Source organism: Lissotriton vulgaris, chromosome 2_1, assembly GCF_964263255.1.
Source record: "Lissotriton vulgaris chromosome 2_1, aLisVul1.2, whole genome shotgun sequence".
Lineage (NCBI taxonomy): Eukaryota > Metazoa > Chordata > Amphibia > Caudata > Salamandridae > Lissotriton > Lissotriton vulgaris.
Window position 1 is genome coordinate 2,075,498,827 of NC_141687.1, and position 21,702 is coordinate 2,075,520,528.

At 47.5% G+C, this 21,702-nt stretch overlaps 1 protein-coding gene across 1 annotated transcript in view; it reads right to left on the reverse strand.

The window, feature by feature from the left end:
• The window catches only part of GNB5 (G protein subunit beta 5), a 360,042-nt gene that overhangs the window by 195,903 nt on the left and 142,437 nt on the right, over window positions 1–21,702 (reverse strand). Inside the window, exon 6 of the mRNA XM_086958304.1 lies at window positions 10,961–11,093. Coding sequence (XP_086814430.1) covers window positions 10,961–11,093 — 133 coding nt within the window. The remainder of the gene's footprint in view (window positions 1–10,960; window positions 11,094–21,702) is intronic.

Below are 21,702 nucleotides of genomic sequence, written 5' to 3' on the forward strand. Positions count from 1 at the left end.
ACTAGTGATTAGAGTTATATCTATACACATAGGGAAGGAATACGAATGGATATACTCTAAGAGTCACATAGGAATGGCAGATAGTACAAAGGTCTACTGCATATACTAGTGATTAGCGTTAACTCTATATACATAGGATAGGGATACAAATGGATATACTCTAAGAGTCACATAGGAATGGTAGAGAGTACAAAGGTCTACTGCATAAACTAGTGATTAGAGTTATCTCTATATACAAAGATATACAAATAGTAGATTTCTCAGGTCAAGACCCCAAAAACCAAGAGAGCAGAGTTCCATTAAGTGGGGTCGGAGGGGGGACACAGTCACAACACGTATCGGAGCGCTTTGAAGAGTAACCACAGCAGTACAATAAGTTACACAAAATTACACATTACAAAACAGGGGGTAGGGAAATGAGAAAACTCGAGGATGGCAAAAACGAAGGCGCTGGGTGAGGTAACGAAAAGCATGATCCTCCAAGGGGGTGTCTCAGAGGGCTACCCCCATTCACTAACCACCCCAGGCCTCCAGTTCATCAACCCTCTTCCTGGGACAGATCTTCTCCCCCTGGGTCTACCAATCTGGCCAGCAGGTGTACCTATATCATACAACCCTCTTCCGCCTTCTCATCAGTTCTCACCTCTCTCATTCTACACTCTTCCGCCACTACCCATTCCTCAATAACTCTCATCCAGTACTTAATTTGAGCCGGTGGTTTCTGCAATTAATTAGTTTCCAGTGCTCAGCACCAACACTTGATTGTCATCACCACACTTATGACACTCTGCCACATGGTGGCGCTGTTCACCTAATTTAGAAATGAGCAGAACAACATTTGTTTATTGGTTGGTTGATTGCTTTATTTCGATATGCATATATCATAAAAGCGGTACAAAAGATAAAAACAGCATGTCGAAAAAAGTATGACTGTACATTAGATAAAAGAGTAAAACACATTTGGTCAGCATAAATTAGTTAAAAAAAGGATTAAATTGATATGGACAGTCTTCTAAGTCTAATCAACCAAGCCCATTTTAAAAACTTGGCAACGGCACAGACAATAGGAGGGGCTGTATTGGTTTAAAAGAATCCGAAGGGCAACAGAGTACTGGCGGGTACCCAATTCTCTGCAGATAGGTCCAAGCCAACGTGATCTGGGGCGACCATAGTCTGGGCATTCGAAAAGAAAGTGTGGCACCGTCTCTGGTTTATCGGGACAAAGAGCACAATATCGTGATGAGGACTGGGATTTATTCCACCTAGAGCAGAGGTCGGCCAAGGGTAGGGTTCCTAACCGGAATTTAATGTACAAGGACCGGTCCATGGCGATTGTTATTATGTCCATGTACGGCTCGTAGGCGACGACATCTTTTATCAGCAGAAAAGCTGCGGTGGTTTTGCAGTGCTGCTGATTACTGATGCGCTTCACACGACACACATTACAACAATATACATAAAAAATACTAAGACCTGCGATCCCCAGCCATTCCTTTAGCTTTGGGGACCTGGAAAAATCTGAACTTTTGCACTTGCAGGCGAGAGGGATGGTTGGTAGTTGCTTTGGTACTGTCATTGGCAGCGATGATGGGGCAATGGGTGGTGAAAGCGGCAGTGGCCTCCTGGTCAGGGCCCTGGTACTTATTATTTTACAAATAAAGCACAGCTCTCATTCCAAGCTAAAACTGTAAGCCCCATGGTTGCCATCTAAATAATAGCATTTAGCCTTTTGGCCAGTATGAGCCCCAATTGAGCAAACACTCAGTATCCTAGCATCTATGGATGAGGGAAAGTGCCCCAATAAACACAGGCTAATCGAGGGCTCCAGATGGATCCTCGTCATGTCCTGCAATTTACCTACAACCTCAGCCTAATATGTCACTACCTCGGGCATGTCCAAATTATATACATTAACCCCTTCGCTGCGGGGGTTATTCCCCCGCTGTGCTGCGGGGGTAGGGGGCGCGCACAGTGCCCGCATGCTCATGACGAGCTCAGCTCGTCATGAGGCACGGCGCTCCTGTGCTCGTGACGCACTGAGCTCGTCACAGGTGCATTGGCTCCTGTGGAACGTTCAGCACAGCAGGGGAATTCCATCCGCACCTGAGCGTTCCACTGGCCATGACGAGCTGAGCTCGTCATGAGCATGGGAGGGGTTAAATCAGCCAGTTATATTTTGCTTCTAAGTGGGATGGGTATGCCCAGACGTGGGTCCCTTGCTCACTGTGCCACTGGCCTGGCTGAAGAGAGTGACATACCTTTAAACCGGACCCAGGATGCTTGTTTCCGGTCCGGGGAGGACCTGACCTTGCACTTAGGTCTGGACTGTTCCCATGGGGCACAGGGTCAAGGCTGATTTGCATCTGGCTGGGTCCAAACTGGGGTGGCGTAGTGGTCAAAAGAACAATGGATTTAACCCAGATCTTTTGACTGGGGGAGAATGTTTGCATTATCAGCATTCTGTCCATCATTTGTTTGCTGTAATACTTTTCGCCCTACGTGAGATGAGTATGCCCAAACGTGGGTCCCTTACTCACTGTGCCACTGGATTCAAGCTAGCTTGGCTGAAGAAGGGTGACATACCCTGAAACAGGTCCAGGATGCTTGTTTCCGGTCCAGGGAGGACCTGACCTGGCAGTTTGGTCTGGAATGTTCCCATGGGGCACAGAGTCAAGACTATTTTGCATATAGCTGGGTCCAAACTGGGGTGGCATAGTGGGCAAAAGAACAATGGGTTTAACCCAGATCTTTTGACTGGGAGAGAATGTTTGCATTATTAGCATTCGTTCATCATTTGCTGTAACACTTTTCGCCCTAAGTGGGATGGGTATGCCCAGACGTGGGTCCCTTGCTCACTGTGCAACTGGCCTGGCTGAAGAGAGTGACATACCTTGAAACCGGACCCAGGATGCTTGTTTCCGGTCCGGGAAGGACCTGACCTTGCACTTAGGTCTGGACTGTTCCCATGGGGCACAGGGTCAAGGCTGATTTGCATCTGGCTGCGTCCAAACTGGGGTGGGGTAGTGGGCAAAAGAACAATGGATTTAACCCACATCTTTTGACTAGGGGAGAATGTTTGCATTGTCAGCATTCCGTCCGTCATTTGTTTGCTTAACACTTTTCACCCTAAGTGGGACGGGTATGCCCAGATGCGGTTCCCTTGCTCACTGTGCCACTGGATTCATGCTAGCCTGGCTGAAGAAGGGTGACATACCCTGAAACCGGTCCCAAGATGCTTGGTTCAGGTCTAGGGAGGACCTGACCTGGCAGTTCGGTCTGGAATGTTCCCATAGGGCACAGAGTCAAGACTAATTTGCATATAGCTGGGTCTAAACTGGGGTGGCATAGTGGGCAAAAGAACGATGGGTTTAACCCAGATCTTTTGACTGGGGGAGAATGTTTGCATTGTCAGCATTCCGTCCGTCATTTGTTTGCTTAACACTTTTCACCCTAAGTGGGACGGGTATGCCCAGACGCGGTTCCCTTGCTCACTGTGCCACTGGATTCATGCTAGCCTGGCTGAAGAAGGGTGACATATCCTGAAACCGGTCCCAAGATGCTTGGTTCCGGTCTAGGGTGGACCTGACCTGGCAGTTCGGTCTGGACTGTTCACATGGGGCACAGGGTCAAGACTGGTTTGCATATGGCTGTGTCCAAACTGGGGTAGCGTAGTGGGCAAAAGAGAGATGTACTTAACCCAGATCTTTTGACTGGGGGAGAATGTTTGCATTATCAGCAATCTGTCCATCATTTGTTTTCTGTAATACTTTTCGCCCTACGTAGGATGGGTATGCCCAGACGTGGATCCCTTACTCACTATGCCACTGGATTCAAGCTAGCCTGGCTGAAGAAGGGTGACATACCCTGAAACAGGTCCCAGGATGCTTGTTTCCGGTCCAGGGAGGACCTGACCTGGCAGTTCGGTCTGGAATGTTCCCATGGGGCAAAGAGTCAAGACTAATTTGCATATAGCTGGGTCCAAACTGGGGTGGCATAGTCAGAAAAAGAACAATGGGTTTAACCTAGATCTTTTGACTGGGAGAGAATGTTTGCATTTTTAGCATTCGTTCATCATTTGTTTGCTGTAACACTTTTCGCCCTAAGTGGGATGGGTATGCCCAGACGTGGGTCCCTTTCTCACTGTGCCACTGGATTCAAGCCAGCCTGGCTGAAGAAGGGTGACATACCCTGAAACTGGCCCCAGGTTGCTTGTTTCCGGTCCAGGGAGGACCTGACCTGGCAGTTCGGTCTGGACTGTTCCCATGGGGTACAGGGTCAAGACTTATTTGCATATGTCTGGGTCAAAACTGGGGTGGCATAGTGGGCAAAAGAACGATGGATTTAACCCAGATCTTTTTACTGGGGGAGAATGTTTGCATTGTCAGCATTCCGTCCATCATTTGTTTGCTGTAACATATTTTGCATCTATGGCACTCATATGGTCAGTGAGGGTAAATGCAATGTAACCTTGCTGGTTCTAGGTGTGTGCGATGAAGGATCTGGAAATGCGCCAGTTTAAACCTGGCAGTACTGGTTGCCTCCCTCACCTGGGCACATGTCTCTCCCTATTCTCTGTCTGTCAGTGGTTCCTGTAAATCCTCTTCCCAACCATCTATGTATTTGTCAGATTTATAATGCACACACCTACCCCAAGGGGTTTGTCTGGCACAGGATAGTTGCAGAGAGTGATAACCCCAGCCAGTAGCTAGAAGAGCCAAGTTTTCCGATTTTTATGAAAAGTCAATAAGGAAATACAGTTCCTAGATGGAGAGAGTATGGTCCCCACAGAGTCCGTACAGTGGTTAGGTCCCCAGAGATCCGGATTGCTGCCCAAATAAAGGATCTCCGTTCTTTCGCCATTAAGTTTTAGTGTATTTTAATTCATCCATAAGGAAATATTCCTCAGGCCTACATGAATCAGTGAGGGGTCCTGTCGATGGTCAGCGGATAATGCAAAGATTACTTGAGAGTCATCAGTGTAAGAAAAAAGAGTGAGCCCACAATTTCTCAATGATATCTGCAAGAGGGCGAACATAGATGTTAAAGAGCAAAGGGCTCAAAGTAGATCTCTGAGGGACTCCAGAGGTCAGGGCTAGAGTCTTTGATCTGGCGTTGGCCAAAGACACCTGAAAGGTGCGATTCTTTAAAAAGAAGCTCACCCATTCCAAAGCCTGGCCTTCTATGCCCAAGGCCTCAAGTCTGTCGTTCAGAATAGAGTGAGACACTGTGTCGAATGCAGCGCTCAAGTCAAGAAGAACAGCCATGCCAACAGAGTCCAGATGTTGTCTGAGACATTCAGTCACCCCAAGAAGAGCGGACTTGGTTCTGTGAGCTACCCTAAAGCCAGATTGCGAAGGATGGAGAAGTCGATGAGTCACAAAGAAAGGTGAAAGTTGTGAGTTGACAAGCTTTTCCAAAACTTTGGAGAAGACTGGGAGAAGGGAAATAGGGCTGAAATTTGACCAGCAGAAAGGATCCAAGCCAACTTTTTTTTTAACAGGGTGAGAACCAGAGCATGTTTCCAGCTCTGAGGAACGATCCCGGGCATTCAGAGAGGTATTGAGGAGTTTTAAAATGGCAGTTAGAACGAGGTCATTGAGTAGTTTAACACCTTGGCTGCTAGGGAGATTTTTCTCCTGTGCTGATATTTCATGACTCCCATTGTTCATGACGAGCTCAGCTCGTCATCAGCACAGCTCCACTGTGCCTCATGACGAGCTGAGCTCGTCATGAGCATCGAAGGGGTTAAGTTTGGCAGGGGGAAGGGGGTCCAGCGGAGAGCCAGATTTATTGGATTGCAGAATATTCTTTAGAGATGTCGTAACCATGTTACTAGTTATGGCCTGTCTTGTTTTAATGTTGCAAAGAGCCTAGAGATAGTCTTCACCTGCAAAAATACTGTCAACAACTGTGATGCTGCTGGAGCTACAGGAAACCGGGTCAATATTTCCCTCATCGCCCTGGTCAATTTAGCAAACTACAAAAACTGTCCCGTTTCCACCCTGAAGGTCTCCTGTGCCTCCTGAGATGTTATACAGGTGTCTCATGGAAATCGGTCTCCCAGTGTGGTGCACTCTCTCTCCATCCACCGTCTCAGAGACATGGCACGATGGATCCATATAAATGGCTGAAGCCATCCCAAGGGTAGGCCCGATGAAAAAGGGTGGTGCCCTCAAGATCTGTCCCACCACTGATTCTTATGTTTATGTTTATGGATTTATAAAGCGCATAGCTGCCAGAGGCTTCCTTAGCCACTTGACGCATTATGCAAGGGCATGTAGTTGGTTGGCGTGCTTCTGCCATGAGGCAAACTGGTAGGTTCTCTACCCCCCTCCATCCCCGCTTACAATGTCTTTTTACAGTTGTCCACCGGCGAACACCATTGAATTGCATGTTGGAGCTGGGTTGCCATGTAATATAGTTCCAGTTCCGACAGACCCAATCCTGCTTTCTCAGGATCTTGCTTGAGTACCATTAGTCCAAGCCTACTCTTTATACCCACCCAAACCAATGATATTAGTAGGCCACCTAACTTCTTAAAGGTAGTATAAGATATTGGACATTAGGAGTTCTGCTGTATGTAGAGGCACCGTGGGAGAAACACAATGTTAGCAACTGCTACTCTACCAATTGTGGACAAGCGCAACGTATTCCAAAATGTACCAAGGCGTAGAGTTCATCCACCAATCTATGTATCATATAAGCCAGCTGCGGCTGGGACATGTGTGCCACCTGAATGTCCAATTAGCAGAAAATATCCCTCTCCAACAGAATTTCCACCTGCAGAAGCCCCTCCACTGGGACAGTGGGCAGCAGTGCCAATGAAAACAATAAATATTTACCCCGGTTACCATATAGTCCTAAAGCCTCCTCAAGCATCTGAAGCTCTGTGAGTAGCTTCAGGATGGAACAACGTGGTTGCGTTAAATAAAGAAGTACATCATCAGCATATAATGACAGTACATCCGTAGCATTGCCCAACTTCAGGCCCCACTCTGCCAATGCCCCTCGTATATGAATGGCCAACGGATCACCCGCCAGGGTGAACAAAAGTGAGGAGAGTGGACACCTATGTTCCCTCTAAGCTGCGCGCCTGTGTGCCCGTGCAGAAGGAGATTTATAAGGAAGAGCGCACTTTGCATAGGCTTTCCATGGGCCATAAATCATCGAACAAGTTAAGATATCTTTGCAGGCTGTGTGGAAAGCAGAATTAAGAAAACAAACTGGAAAGGCAATCTCATTTCTCAGAGGTAAGAAAACAAAGTCTTCTATGAGCTGCTTTTCTCACTGATCACACTTTTAGTTCTGTTCTGGCTACAAGCATTTCACAATGCTTATTGCATCTCTCTTTAATCCCTCTGCAGACCCAAGCTCCTTCGGTCTCATCCACCACCCACTCCCCACTCATTCTTTTCAAATGCATATTAATTCCTTCACAGCCAAGGACACTAAGGGGCATTTAAAGATAGACACAAATGTGATTACAGTTGGGGAAAATATACACCAGCCTCGTTTCTTTTATTCACTTTCAGTATGTATGACCTTCAAACTCCTCATCCACGCACACAAAGCCCTACATAACGCCGGACCAGCATACCTCAACGACCGACTCAGCTTCTACACTCCCACCCGCAGCCTCTGCTCTACCAACCTCGCCCTCGCCACAGTCCCACACATCGGGAAAACCACCGCCGGCGGCAGATCCTTCTCCTACTCCGCCGCCAAGACCAGGAACACTCTCCCTACAAGCCTACGATAGCCCCAAAACCTGCTGGCCTTCAGAAGACTCCTCAAGACCTGGCTCTTTGATCAGTAGCAGACCCCCCTCCCCCCCCCCCTCACCCACAGCGCCTTGAGACACTCACGGGTATGTAGCGCGCTTTACAAATGATATGATTGATTGATTTATTCAGTTCGGCCAGAGGTTTTTAGCACTTTGCCATGTGCACTGAAGATTCATTTGAACGTACAGACATGTCTAAACTGCCCTTCAATATTACCAGTTTACCCTGCTATGTGATTACGAAGTTGCAAATTTCGTATGTTGCTTGTGTTTGAGGAAAAGGTTGTAAAAGGTGACATTAAAGCTGTGGAAAGTGGGTGTTAGAGGGACCACGTTAGTTTACAACAAATTAGTGAGAGAGAGTCAGTGGATGTCACAATGTGAGCAAATATTCCAAGTCTGGGAAGGGAGGTATGCTACTAGACCATGGTGGAATGGAAAGAGAGAAGGGAGAAAGAGAAAGAGGACAGGAGCTGTGTGACACTGTAAGTAATACTTTTTAATCAGCACAGTAGATACACTGTATTACCGATGGCCATATTTTCCTGCTGTATGTGTTCAGATGGACGTTTTTCTGTTGTTATCGTCATGAATATTATATCCCCTTTCACAAAATGTATAATGAGCGCTTTTTCTTCTTCATGCGTTCCCATTGTCAATATTGATGCTGTAATCTGTTTTTTTCAGATAGACTACTTTCTAATGTATCATCTACATGTTCTAGAAAGCTTCTGATAAATATGTGCTTTTTATAAGATTTCCCTCCACTAAAGAACCAGGGACTGGCGAAAAAAGAGGAAAGGTATTCTGCTTGTTATTACTGGTGCACCACAAATGAAGAGCAACATTATGGCCAAGTTTCAGGATCATGCAGTCAGGAAAGACCCTGAGTCTAGGAGGTACACACAACAGCGCCCCTTTGCCCGCGATTTTAGCAGTTGTAAGGACTTAGAGACCAACATGCAATGCTGAGCACTGATTCGACATAATTTCTCACATTTTCGGTGCTGTCGTAATGAGTCACTCGATTAAATGACATGGTTTTTGGAAACATGTGAATCCTCTTTCAATGCGGGAAGGCAGAAATACAGCTCCTTCTTCAGAATCATACACTGAAGAGAGAGTCACAAAGCAGAGCTGTGACATTTTATTCGAAGCACACGAGTGGAATGTAAACATCTGAGGTTTATTTTATGGGGAGTCTCAGTTGAAAGTCTTTCAATTGTCCTGCAAGGAATGGACAGTCTCCTAACTTCCACTATACCACCAGGAAAACAGACACACAGCATCCTAGCCCTGAGCAGGAACCCCTGTTGCCTTTACACAGCATAGGGTAGGGCTTAAGATAAGTTTGAAGCTAAATCAATGGTAGGTGCTTGGTTTGGAACATTGTTTCATTGTTTGCTCATTATCCTTTCAGAAATCCACGTGAAGAGATGCCTCATGAATATGAAGCGGTTCAAAAGGGGGTGGTGATGGACGGAGCATCTGAACCAATCAAACACTCACACCCAGTCAACAGATCTGGGTTTAATCGATCACCGTTGGTTAGCCCACTCTGCCACCCCAGTTCAGACATAGCCATATGCAAATAAGTCTGACCCTGTGCCTCATGGGAACAGTCCAGCCCGAACTGCCAAGCCATGCCTTCCCTGGACCGGAAACAAGCTTCCTAGTACCGGTTTCTGGCATTACAGCCGTCTTCAGCCAGGCTTGCTTGAATCCAGTGGCAAAGTGATCAAGGGACTCACGTCTGAGCCTACCCTGCCAACTTATGGCGAACAAAGCGGTTCAAAAGGGGGTGATGATGGACAGAGCATCTGAACCAAACATTCACACCCAGTCAACAGATCTGGGTTTAATCGATCACCGATGTTTAACCCACTCTGCCACCCCAGTTCAGACAAGGCCATATGCAAATCAGTCTGACCCTGTGCCTCATGGGAACAGTCCAGCCCGAACTGCCAAGCCATGCTTTCCCTGGACCGGAAACAAGCTTCCAAGGACCGGTTTCTGGCATTACAGCCATCTTCAGCCAGGCTTGCTTGAATCCAGTGGCAAAGTGAGCAAGGGACTCATGTCTGAGCATACCCTGCCAACTTATGGCGAACAAAGCAGTACAAAAGGGGGTGGTGTTGTAATTCGACCTGCCTCATGTATATTAATGAGATAGGTTGCAAAATGCAACTCACTTCGAATGGAAGCCTTGAATGGGATGGTAACCTGCTAGGTTCATAGAACCACAATGTCCGTGATTGCTTTTTAATAAAGTAAACTTTAAAAAAATGCAGCCTGTTTTCCTCAAAAGAAACAGGGCTCTATTTAAAAAAAAAATTTACTTTTGAGTTTGTTTCAGAGTTAGCATTTGGCGAATGGGCTACCACTCCGATTCGGATGTTGGTAACTTTTCAATGATTTGCAATTGAGTCTCGGTTGTAAAACATTATTGACACAATGCACATAGAATCATTATTTGGAAGGGATGACTATAGCACCTACCTTCCAGAAACCAAATCAGTATGGGGGCACAGACCCATTTGAGGAATTGGTAAACTCTTCAGATCCCTAAAATAAGTTGCGCACATTTTCCCCATATCGTAGTCTTTGTGAAAACAAAGAACAATCACAGTGACAGGAAACTAAAGTATGTTGCTAAAAATCAAATGGCTTTCAGAATATTAACAAACTCGCTTGCTTACAAGATCCCTTACACCTCTCATATGTACAGAGAAAACAAACCTGCATTCAGGCCGAAAAAAACATCCTGACACCCAATCGGCTTATGAACTGGAAAAAGTTAATTCAGCATCAATTTGTTGACAGAAACCCATATGCTGTTACAAGGACTTTTCCATCAAAGAAGGCTTAGACCGAATCACGTCAGTCCCTGCTTTGTAGGACAGTCAATTGATCCTGTTCATGTTTAAACTGAGGCATCATTATACAAAACTAGAATCCTCATCATGCCATTCTGAAACAAAATAGCAAACATATTGGTATAATTTACCCCAAAAAAACAATCTTATCATAGACCACAGTTTTTATGACGAATTCAGGAAACAGGCAAATATTTTTTACATAAAACTTGTGCACTAGCTATTTGTTTTCCACTTATGGATGTTATCTTTTTGCTTAGCTTTTGCCTCGTCACACAGAAATATATAAAAGTGCCTTTACCTGCATATCCGAATTTGTGAAACTACAAGCAGATAAGTAGTTTGTGTGCATTGCAACTGATTTCTTCTTGGACGCCATATTCTCATTTTTGTCAAATGTCAATGGATAAACGGAGCACTTATTGTCCAGGCCCCTAAACCAAGTAGACACAAGAATAGGATAGTCAATGCAAGAATGCAGTTTATGAGCAAGCTACTGAGGAAAATATAATCTAAACATTCAAAAATATTCCGTAATAACATTTCCACAGATTTATTTGCTATTTCTGTTGAGTGTCCGTCTTATGTTATTTCTTTATTAGGATCTCAGGTTTTCCCTAATGTGGCATTAAGGCACAAAAGCAAATGCAATACGTGTAATGCAAGGCGAAAAGAGAAGTGCAAAACGAACAAAAACTTAAATTATGGCAGGGCCCTTTTACAAAAAGGGTATGATGGAGCAATGTAATTGTGTAACTTGGCGTGCTCAGGCTACTGCTGCAGAGAATGACCTCTAATAGCAATTAGCAATTGGTATCCTGGGTAGATATTTCCTTTAGTGAAACCCAACATTAAAACACTTCTATTTCCAGTTAGTGCCCCTTTAGAAAGTCCATATCCTGGGAATTATTGCCCTTAGGAAACTATAGGTAGAGGTATCATGCTGCATCCAGGCCTTCATACTGCCACCGCCCCACAGTTTTCTCACCACATTGAGGATATCTTCAAAAAGGAGCCCAGAGGGTAGAAGAGACAACGGGTTGCCCTTCACTCATAAATCACAAAAACAACAAAACCCGGTCTCTAAGGCAAAGAGTACAAAGTCAAGTGTCTCAACTGCTTTAGTTTCTACTTGACGCGGTGTATACATCACTTCATATATTCTTGTTTCTTTTTTCTAAAGCAAGAAAACTTTTCTATTTTTAATTATATGCAACACTCTTTTGCCTATTATATTAGAACTCTTTTTTCCACTGACAGTTCTCCAGAAACATATGGTGACTGAATAACACTTTTCTCAAGCTACTCAGTACCCCAATCAGCTTCTCAGTAAGCAAAATACACCACCTTTTGGTGAAAAAATTGTGGGAAGACAAAGTGACCCCTCACGGCGAACCACTAAGCGGGTAACTGGCAGGTACTCACCAGATAAGCCCACTGTTCTCATCATCGGGTGTCACTTTGTCTCAAAAAGTGTCAAAAACGTGTCCAAAGAGATAAACTGAGTAGGTGCAGTGGAGTGCCAAATAGGTACACTCTCTCATAGTGACGAAAAAAGTTCAAATTGACAGGCACACCTTACACACAATACCTTTATTATTCACTAGGGGTGAACTGTCAAACTAAAAACGTGTATAGGTTGCTATCCATGCATACCCATTTCACATGCCAACATGTTTCAATGCCTCCAATTTTTTGGCAAATTCTTCAGGGCTAGACCACTCGTCACAGCAGCAGAGTTGGATGCACCATTCTAGAGAAACCTCTCTAAGCTATTGTCTCTCATACCAGCTTGCGGGGGAAACCAGACTCCCTGTGTGAATCCTTCTTTCTGCAAAACCCTTTAGTCGTAGTATCAATCCATTTCACATGCCAACATGTTTCAATGCCTCCAATTTTTTGGCAAATTCTTCAGGCTAGACGACTCGTCACAGCACCAGAGTTGGACACACCATTCTAGAGAAACCTCGGTAAGCTGTTGTCTCTCATACCAGCTTGCGGGGGAAACCAGACTCCCTGTGTGAATCCTTCTTTCTGCAAAACCCTTTAGTCGTAGTATCAATCAGTACGGGCCTCACAGCAGGCGGTGTATCATCCTGGTAGGATGATACACCGCATCCTGGTAGGATGATACACCGCGTGAGAGAAATTTGCCAAAAAATTGGAGGTATTGAAACATGTTGGCATGTGAAATGGGTATGCATGGATAGCAACCTATACACATTTTTAATTTGAAAGTTCACCCCTCGTGAATAATAAAGTTATTGTGTGTAAGGTGTGCCTGTCAATTTTAACTTTTTTTGTCACTATTAGAGAGTGTACCTATTTGTCACTCCACTGCACCTATTCAGTTTATCTCTTTGGACACGTTTTTGACACTTTTTGTTATTTTTGAGACAAAGTGACACCCGATGATGAGAACAGTGGGCTTATCTGGTGAGTACCTGCCAGTTACCCCATTGGTGGTTCTCCTGTGAGGGGTCACTTTGTCTTCCCACCATTTTTTCACCAAAAGGTGGTGTATTTTGCTTACTGAGAAGCTGATTGGGGTACTGAGTAGCTTGAGAAATGCGTTAATCAGTCACCAATTTTTTTCTGGAGGACTGTCAGTGGAAAAAAGAGTTTTGATATAATAGGCACGAGAGTGTTGCATATAATCAAAAACAGAAAAGTTTTCTTGCTTTAGAAAAAAGAAACAAGATAATATGAGGAGATGTATACACCACGTCAAGTAGAAACTAAAGCAATTGAGACACTTTACTTTGTACTCTTTGCCTTAGAGATCAGGTTTTGTTGTTTTTGTCACCCCATTTAGTGACATCATTATTTGCTAAATAATACTAAGATGGTGTTTGTCATGGCGAGGTATGGCACGGGGAGGATGGGCACACTACACCATGGTGGTACAATTAACACTGATGTCCCTGTTCGTTCTGACACATCTGTATGCTATGCTAGGCCACAATAGTGGCCCAGGGAGGCAACATGATCCTGGGGAATACATAGGGTTTCCAAACTAGGAACTGAACATGCTCTTGGAATAGGCAAGGGAATCACAATGGATTGTCCAGAACCAAGGGGTTTCAAAGCCACTGTGGTAGTTCCAGGAACTGTCTTCACCATGGTGCACCGACACCCCTAGCAAAAGGGGAATCTCGGCGATTCCCTTGGTGAGAAAATGCTCAGTATCAGTACTTCATGTTGTGTTTTTAGTGATGACAATATAGGACTAGTAGGAAAGTGCCCCGCTTTTTTCCTGGTACTGATGCAATTTTGACCGAAGTGCACGGATGTATGTCATTACAACGCATACTTTTACAACGCATGCCATTACAACAAAACCTTACAACGCAAGATCCATTACAATGCATTCCATTACAACGCATGCCATTACAACGCATTTCACAAAACTACCATTGCAACGCATTCCATTACAACGCATACTACCTTTACAACGCATACCATTACAACGCATACCCTTACATAGCATGTATGGTAAGTATTGGATAGTGTAGGGGTAACATTTACTATTCTAACTCCAGGGAGTGCAACAGTAGGGTAAGTGTTGGATAGTGTAGGAGTAAAAATTACTATTTTAACTCCAGGGGGTGCAACAGTAGGGTAAGTGTTGGATAGTGTAGGGGTAAAAATTACTATTCTAACTCCAGGGGGTGCAACAGTAGGGTAAGTGTTGGATAGTGTAAGGGTACTATGCGTTGTATTGGTATGCGTTGTAATGGTATGCCTTGTAATGACTGCGTTGTAATGACATGCATTGTAGTGGTATGCGTTGTAGTGTCATGCGTTGTAATGGTTGCTTTGTAATGGCATGCGTTGTAATGGATGTTGCGTTGTAAACCTTTTGTTGTAATGGTAGTGCGTTGTAAAGGATGTTTTCCGAAGTGCACTGTGTTCCTGCTATCCTGGTCCTCAGTTCCAGATCTTTCTATAAAACTGTACCTTTAGCACCCCTTGTGAGTCGTTAGTAAATGGTTCCCCTGGTACCTAAGGCAAGGAGATTAAAGATGGTCCCTAAGGGCTGCAGCATGTATTGTGCCACCCTAAGGGACCCCTCAGCACCAACATGCAAACTGCCATTGCAGGCTGCGAGCCATGGTGCAGAGAAAAGTGAAGACACAACATTGCATACCTCCAGTGTGCCATGTCTGCATGCAGTAGAGGCAAGACACCTCTACAACAGACCTTACAGCCTCAAGGCAGGGTGCACTATACCACATGTGTGGGCATATCTGCATAAGCAGATATGTCCTTTGATGTCTAAGTCGATTCTTAGATATTACAAGTGAACAGGACAGTAATTTTTAGTACATGTGCTAGACACTGGTTTTTACGAGTTCCCCAGCAACATGATGGCTTCACTGAAACTAGAGATGTTTCGTATCAAACATCTCGTATTAATAAGCCCACACTGATTTCACTGATGGATTTATTAATACATGTACCAAGACTGGACCTTAGAGGCGCCCCCTGAAAACCTACCGGCTACCTGTATACTGTCTGACTGGTCCAGACCAGCCTGCCAGCACAGACCAGTTTCTGACTCCCTGCAGGTGAGAGCCCACGCTCTCTGAGGGCAGAAACTATGAATGTTCTTTTCATATGACAATCTAATTTGTGAGTCATTTTTACTACTTTGTGAAGTACAACAATCTAATTTGTGACTTTTTACTACTTTATGAAGTAAAACCCACTTTAGTGTAGAGATTACTGGTTGTCCTGTCTGCCTGTGTTTGTATTTTTATATGGGAGACTTTATCTTAATACACATTTTCCTCTTTGGCAATAGTTATTTCCTTTTTAACAACACTCTATATGGGGCACAGAAAAAAAGAATACTTCTGGGAAAGTCACACACTTTTGAGTTTGGCTAAAGACAAGAATAGCCTATTGTAAGACTGCATGTTATCAATTCTTCAAAAATCTACCATGGAAGCTCATAGAGTGAGAGACTGGGCTTTGGTTGGACACCCTTCAATCATTTGATTGAATGTTTTTTGTGGTTTGTCCCTACCTAGATGGGAAGTCTATCAAGGCCATGGTATTCCAAGGATGGTTACATTGTTCCTTTTATGTTACCCTGTGTGTTTGCTGATGGGACCTCAAGTAGTCCTTATGTTAGATTGAAGATGTGACATGTAGCTGGTAAGTAAGACCCAAAGTGTGTTCTTTGATGTATTTACTTGACTGCAGCAACAATATTTCAATTGCTGATTTATGTCTCTGTTTTTTATATAAGAAGTGTATGCAATCTGGATGCTTTAGCCTATGGTATAGATACAGTCCTATGAAAAAGATCACCCTTGTGCATTCTATTGCTTCTTTGTGATATTATGAGAACATGCTATTGTATGTGCATCTTTTTTGTTCACAAACCACAGGTGTGCATAGACACGGGCTTTCTTAAAGAAGCAACAAAAATATTGTCTCTTTGCCAAAAGTATTTATTTTACCATGGCTTTTAGGTTCTGCACTTGCAATGCCAGCTTCTTCTTAGGACACCATTTCATAACTGTTCTTTGACGGTACAGCATATCTCTGCTAATAGAGTTGTCAAACAGAGGGACTTATTGCCTCTTGTTTACAATCAATTACTCATTATGTAATGTCCAATGCTACTTCCAGGACTTTTGAACATTCTTCAAACGTTGTATGCTATGATATCATTACTGTTGCAATTGGGCTACGCCCATTTGGTGTACATTGATTTTTTTCCTTTTGATAATTCGGTTTTGGACTATTTACTGTGGGTGAGTTTCACTACATGTGTCCCACCCACAGTAATCATATAGCAAACGGACTGCACATGTTTACCACCAGTGCCCACCTTTTAAGATGAGGCCACTGCAGCACAGCAAGGGTAGGGGGCACTTGGCTGGTTGCATGTGAACGCATGTGCACATGCATGTGCACACGTATGTGGGCTCCGCATGGGAGAATCCTGTTGTGCGCAGCCTAGTAACTGCGCACAGGTCACCTGGCACAATGGGGACTCTGCATGATTAAATATTCACTTGGGATAGACCTTATATTGTTAGTGTGCACTAATAGGGAAAGTAAATGTGATTTATTATTTTGACTATAGTGACACTTTATTATACATATGCTGTATTTTGTATCTTGTTATTGTGTACCTCTGTTCTTGGTTCGTGGCCCCCCCTGGTGTGACCCCCGCTCCCCGCCGCCGTGACATCGCGGCCCGCCCCCTTTTCTTCGGTGCCCTCCCCGCTCCCGCCTCCCAGCTGCCCCTCCCTCCCACTTGGCCTTAAATGGGGACCGCGCGGAGCAGGTGAGTGTGACCTGTCCGCAGGACACCCCCGCGCCGCACGGCCCTCCAGCTGTGTCTGTGCCCCCTCGCTGCTGCTGGTTTTCGCTGTTTCTTGCCCTCCTGTGCCCTGAATACTGCTTTGTGACTGTTGCATCTACCTCTGCTGTATTTTGTATCTTGTTATTGTGTACCTCTGTTCTTGGTTCGTGGCCCCCCCTGGTGTGACCCCCACTCCCCGCTCCCCGCCACCGTGACATCGCGGCCCCGCCCCCTTTTCTTCTGTGTCCTCGCCGCTCCCGCCTCCCAGCTGCCCCTCCCTCCCACTTCGCCTTAAATGGAGACCGCGCGGACGCGCAGCGGACACGCGCAGCAGGCGTGCCGATTGTGCGCCAAAGGCAAGCCCATCGACCCCCGTCCGTGCCCGGACTGCACCCAGCACCAGAACCCCTGGCCCCCAACGGCACCAGGCCACACGACGGACCTACGACGCCGCCACCCTCATCGCTCTCAACACCGGACGGCACACCACCTGCTACTGAGCCACCCCGAAACGTACCCACGGACCCTTCACTTGCCAAGCCTGCATGTTCACCTGCCTCCGGACCTGCACGGCACCCAACAAGCCGAGCACCAGCAGCAACCACCTCAAGTGCATCCTCCTCAGCACTCGCTCCGTCCACAGACACGCCGTGGAACTCTGGAACCTCCTCGACACAACATCACTGGACGTCGCCTTCCTCACAGAAACCTGGATGAACGCCTCCTCAGTGCCCGACATCGCCATAGCCATCCCGGACGGATACAAGATCATCCAGAGAGACCGCGTCAACCAGACCGGAGGAGGCATCGCGATCGTATACAAGAACACCATCCGCATCTCGACCAACTGCAACAACACCCTCACCGCCGCCGAACACCTCCACTTCCAGATACACACCGACCTCAAGACAACCCTCAGAGGCACCCTCATCTACAGACCCCCGGGACCACGCACACAATTCAGCGAAGACATCGCAGACTTAATCAGCCCGCACGCCCTCTCCTCCACGGACTACATCCTCCTAGGGGACCTCAACTTCCACCTGGAGAACAACAGCAACAGGAACACAGCCGCCCTGCTGGACAACCTCGCCAACCTCGGACTCAAGCAACTAGTGAACTCCCCCACCCACTACGCCGGCCACACGCTTGACCCCGTCTTCTCCGCCAGCAAGCACATCTCCTTCAGTCACTCCTCCGGACTTCACTGGACCGATCACAGCTGCGTCCACTTCAGCTTCAGGAGAAACACGACCCTCCACCACCCACAACAGGCGCCTCGCCGGAGCTGGCGCAAGATCACCAGTGAGCAGCTCACCACCTCCCTCTGCCAGAAACCACCCTCCAGCACAACGGACCCCAACGAAGCCGCCTGCAACCTCACACAGTGGCTGACCGCCTGCGCCGACGACCTTGCACCACTAAAGAACCCTCCCAACAGACCCGGCAGCAAGAAAACCCCCTGGTTCACCAACAAACTCAAGGACTCAAAGAAGATTTGCCGCACCCTAGAGAAAGCCTGGCGCCACGACCAGACCACAGACAACATGACCGCCCTCAAGCACGCCACCCGCAAGCACCACGAGCTGATCCACACCACCAAGAAGACAGCATTCAAAGAACGACTGGACAACAACGCCCACGACAGCAAGGAACTCTTCAGCATCGTCAAAGAGGTCTCCAACCCCAGCGCCGGAAACAACAACATCACTCCTTCGCAAGACCTCTGCGAATCACTCGCCTCGTACTTCCACCGCAAGATCGCCGACATACACAACAGCTTCGGCGCACCAACCACGCAACCAACCATCGAACCAACGCCCCCCACCACCACCCTCTGCAACTGGACCCTGGTCAGCACCGAAGACATCACCCGCATGATGAACACCATCCACTCCGGATCACCTACCGACCCTTGCCCCCACCAGATCTTCAACAAGGCCGACTCCATCATCGCACCCCATCTACGGGACATCATCAACACCTCCTTCCACACCGCCACCTTCCCGGAGAGCTGGAAGCACGCCGAGCTCAGCGCCCTCCTGAAGAAACCAACAGCGGACCCCACCGACCTCAAGAACTTCCGCCCCATCTCGCTCCTCCCTTTTCCTGCCAAAGTCATCGAGAAGACCATCAACAGACAGCTCACCGCCTTCCTCGAAACGAATGGATCCCTCGACCCCTCGCAGTCCGGCTTCCGAGCCAACCACCGAGACCGCCCTGATCGCAGCCACCGATGACATCAGATCCCTGCTCGACAACGGGGAAACAGCAGCCCTCATCCTCCTGGACCTCTACGCAGCGTTCAATACTGTCTGCCACCGCACCCTAGTGCAGCGCCTCAGCAACATCGGAATCCAAGAGCAGGCACTGGAGTGGATCATCTCGTTCCTCACCGGAAGAACCCAGAGAGTCCGCCTCCCCCCCGTTCAGATCCAAGGCCACCGAAGTCATCTGCGGCGTACCACAAGGATCATCACTCAGCCCAACCCTCTTCAACATCTACATGAGCCCTCTCGCAGCCATCGCATGCCAACACAACCTCAACATCATCTCCTACGCCGACGACACGCAGCTGATCCTCTCCCTCACCAACGACCCCGCCACCGCCATAACCAGCCTACACAAAGGGATGACAGACGTCGCCGAATGGATGAAGAACAGCCGCCTGAAACTGAACTCAGACAAGACGGAAGTCCTCATCTTGGGACCATCGCCCTCTGCCTGGGATGATTCCTGGTGGCCCCCTGCCCTGGGCACCACCCCCAAGCCAATGAACCACGCACGCAACCTGGGCTTCATCCTGGACTCCTCCCTCTCGATGACCAGACAAGTCAACGCCGTCTCCGCGTCGTGCTTCAGCACCCTGCGCATGCTCCGTAAGATCTTCCGCTGGATCCCCACCGAGACCAGAAAGATGGTCACCCAGGCACTCGTCACCAGCCGACTGGACTACGGAAACACCCTCTATGCCGGAACCACAGCCAAACTACAGAAAAGACTCCAACGCATCCAGAACGCCTCCGCACGACTCATCCTGGACATCCCCCGACACAGCCACATCTCCGGCCACCTGAGAGACCTGCACTGGCTCCCTGTCAGCAAGAGAATCACGTTCAGGCTCCTCACCCACGCACACAAGGCTCTCCACGACCTTGGCCCCAAGTACCTCAATGACCGCCTGACCTTCTACACACCCACCCGCCAGCTTCGATCAACCAACCTCGCCCTCGCTGCCGTACCACGCATTCGCAGAGCCACCGCCGGAGGAAAATCCTTCTCCTACCTGGCAGCCAAGACCTGGAACTCCCTCCCCATCCACCTTCGACTGACCCAGGACCATCTTTTCTTCAGGAAGCAACTCAAGACCTGGCTGTTCGTGCAGTAATGTATCCCCCCCCCCCCCCAGCGCTTTGAGACCCTTTGGGTGAGTAGCACGCTATACAAATGCCATGATTGATTGACTGATTGATTGATGGAGCGAGAACTGCATTAGAGTGCAGTTTGCAGTTTTGCAGGGAGGGAAAGCCCCCGCACACTTGTCATGTGAAAACAGTGATTGTTGGTTAATGTATTAACGGGGTGGGCTATCACATTCACAGTGTTCTCATTAGAAAGTTCCAGACAAGAGTGTCCTTTGAACCCCAGCTCTACACATTAGGCCTGTATGAGGAGGGTTCTTATATATGGGTTTAGGTGCCACAACAGGTACCCAAACTATGGATCTGGGTGCAGTGGTGATCCCTGCTTCTTCGGGTGTAGGAGGTGATTGGGGGCTCCAGGAAATTCTCACGCTTGCTGTGGGCCGTGCAGATTTCCTGTGAGGAAGAGCACTATGAGTCATTCTTTTTACAATTTTTCCCGACATTGGCGCAGCCCAGAAACCACTGCAAGGGTGGGACAGGAGGGTACCCTGGAGTAGCTGACACCCTCCCTAGGAATTCCTGCCAGAAGGGTGGGAGGTTTCCAAGAAATTTTCTAATGATGGGGGTGCGAGAAAGTTGTGGTTCCCATGATCCCCATTGGTTACCTGCTGGGGAATGGAGCTAGCCCAGGGTAGCCAATGAGGAGGGATGGTTCCCAAGCTTGAAGGTGTAGTAGCTGGCCCAAAGAAGATCAGAAGGGGGTAGGACTCCCTAGATTCCTGAGATAGGTTAGTGGTTGGTCCTGAGGTGTCAGGGTTGGATAGTTGACTCTCTGAGAACAGTGTAGGATGGCATCCTAGGACTGGTTTTTTTCCTGTACCTGAGGTGGCGGCTGGAGTGATGTCCAGCTGGTTGTCCGATTGGGTAGGTCCTGCAGGGTCCGATCCTAGGACTGAGAACAGAGGCCCTGTAGCTTGTGGGTGCGACCCCAGCAAGGTGTGAGAGTGTGCAGGGGTTACTGCCTTAAGCCGGCCCCTGCCTGGTGCATTGCTGGCCCTGAGGCCCCGAAGTCCTGGATTTCCAGACATTGACTTAGCTGCTTGGTGCAGCCCCAAACAAGGTGCAGAAGGTGGTTCTGCCAGGTAGGGCCTATGTTAAGCGAAGGGACCCTGTGCTTCAGGCTGGGGTTGTGTAGTCACTTCTGTCTAGGACTGTTACTGTGAGCTACCAGTGAGGCAGGCTGTAGAGGACTTTGGCTGGCATACTTCTGGTGGTCACACTATAGGTATACTGGAGGGGTGGATGCCCCTGGCGAGGGTGTGTGGAAGGCAGGTGAGCCTGCAATGGTAGTAC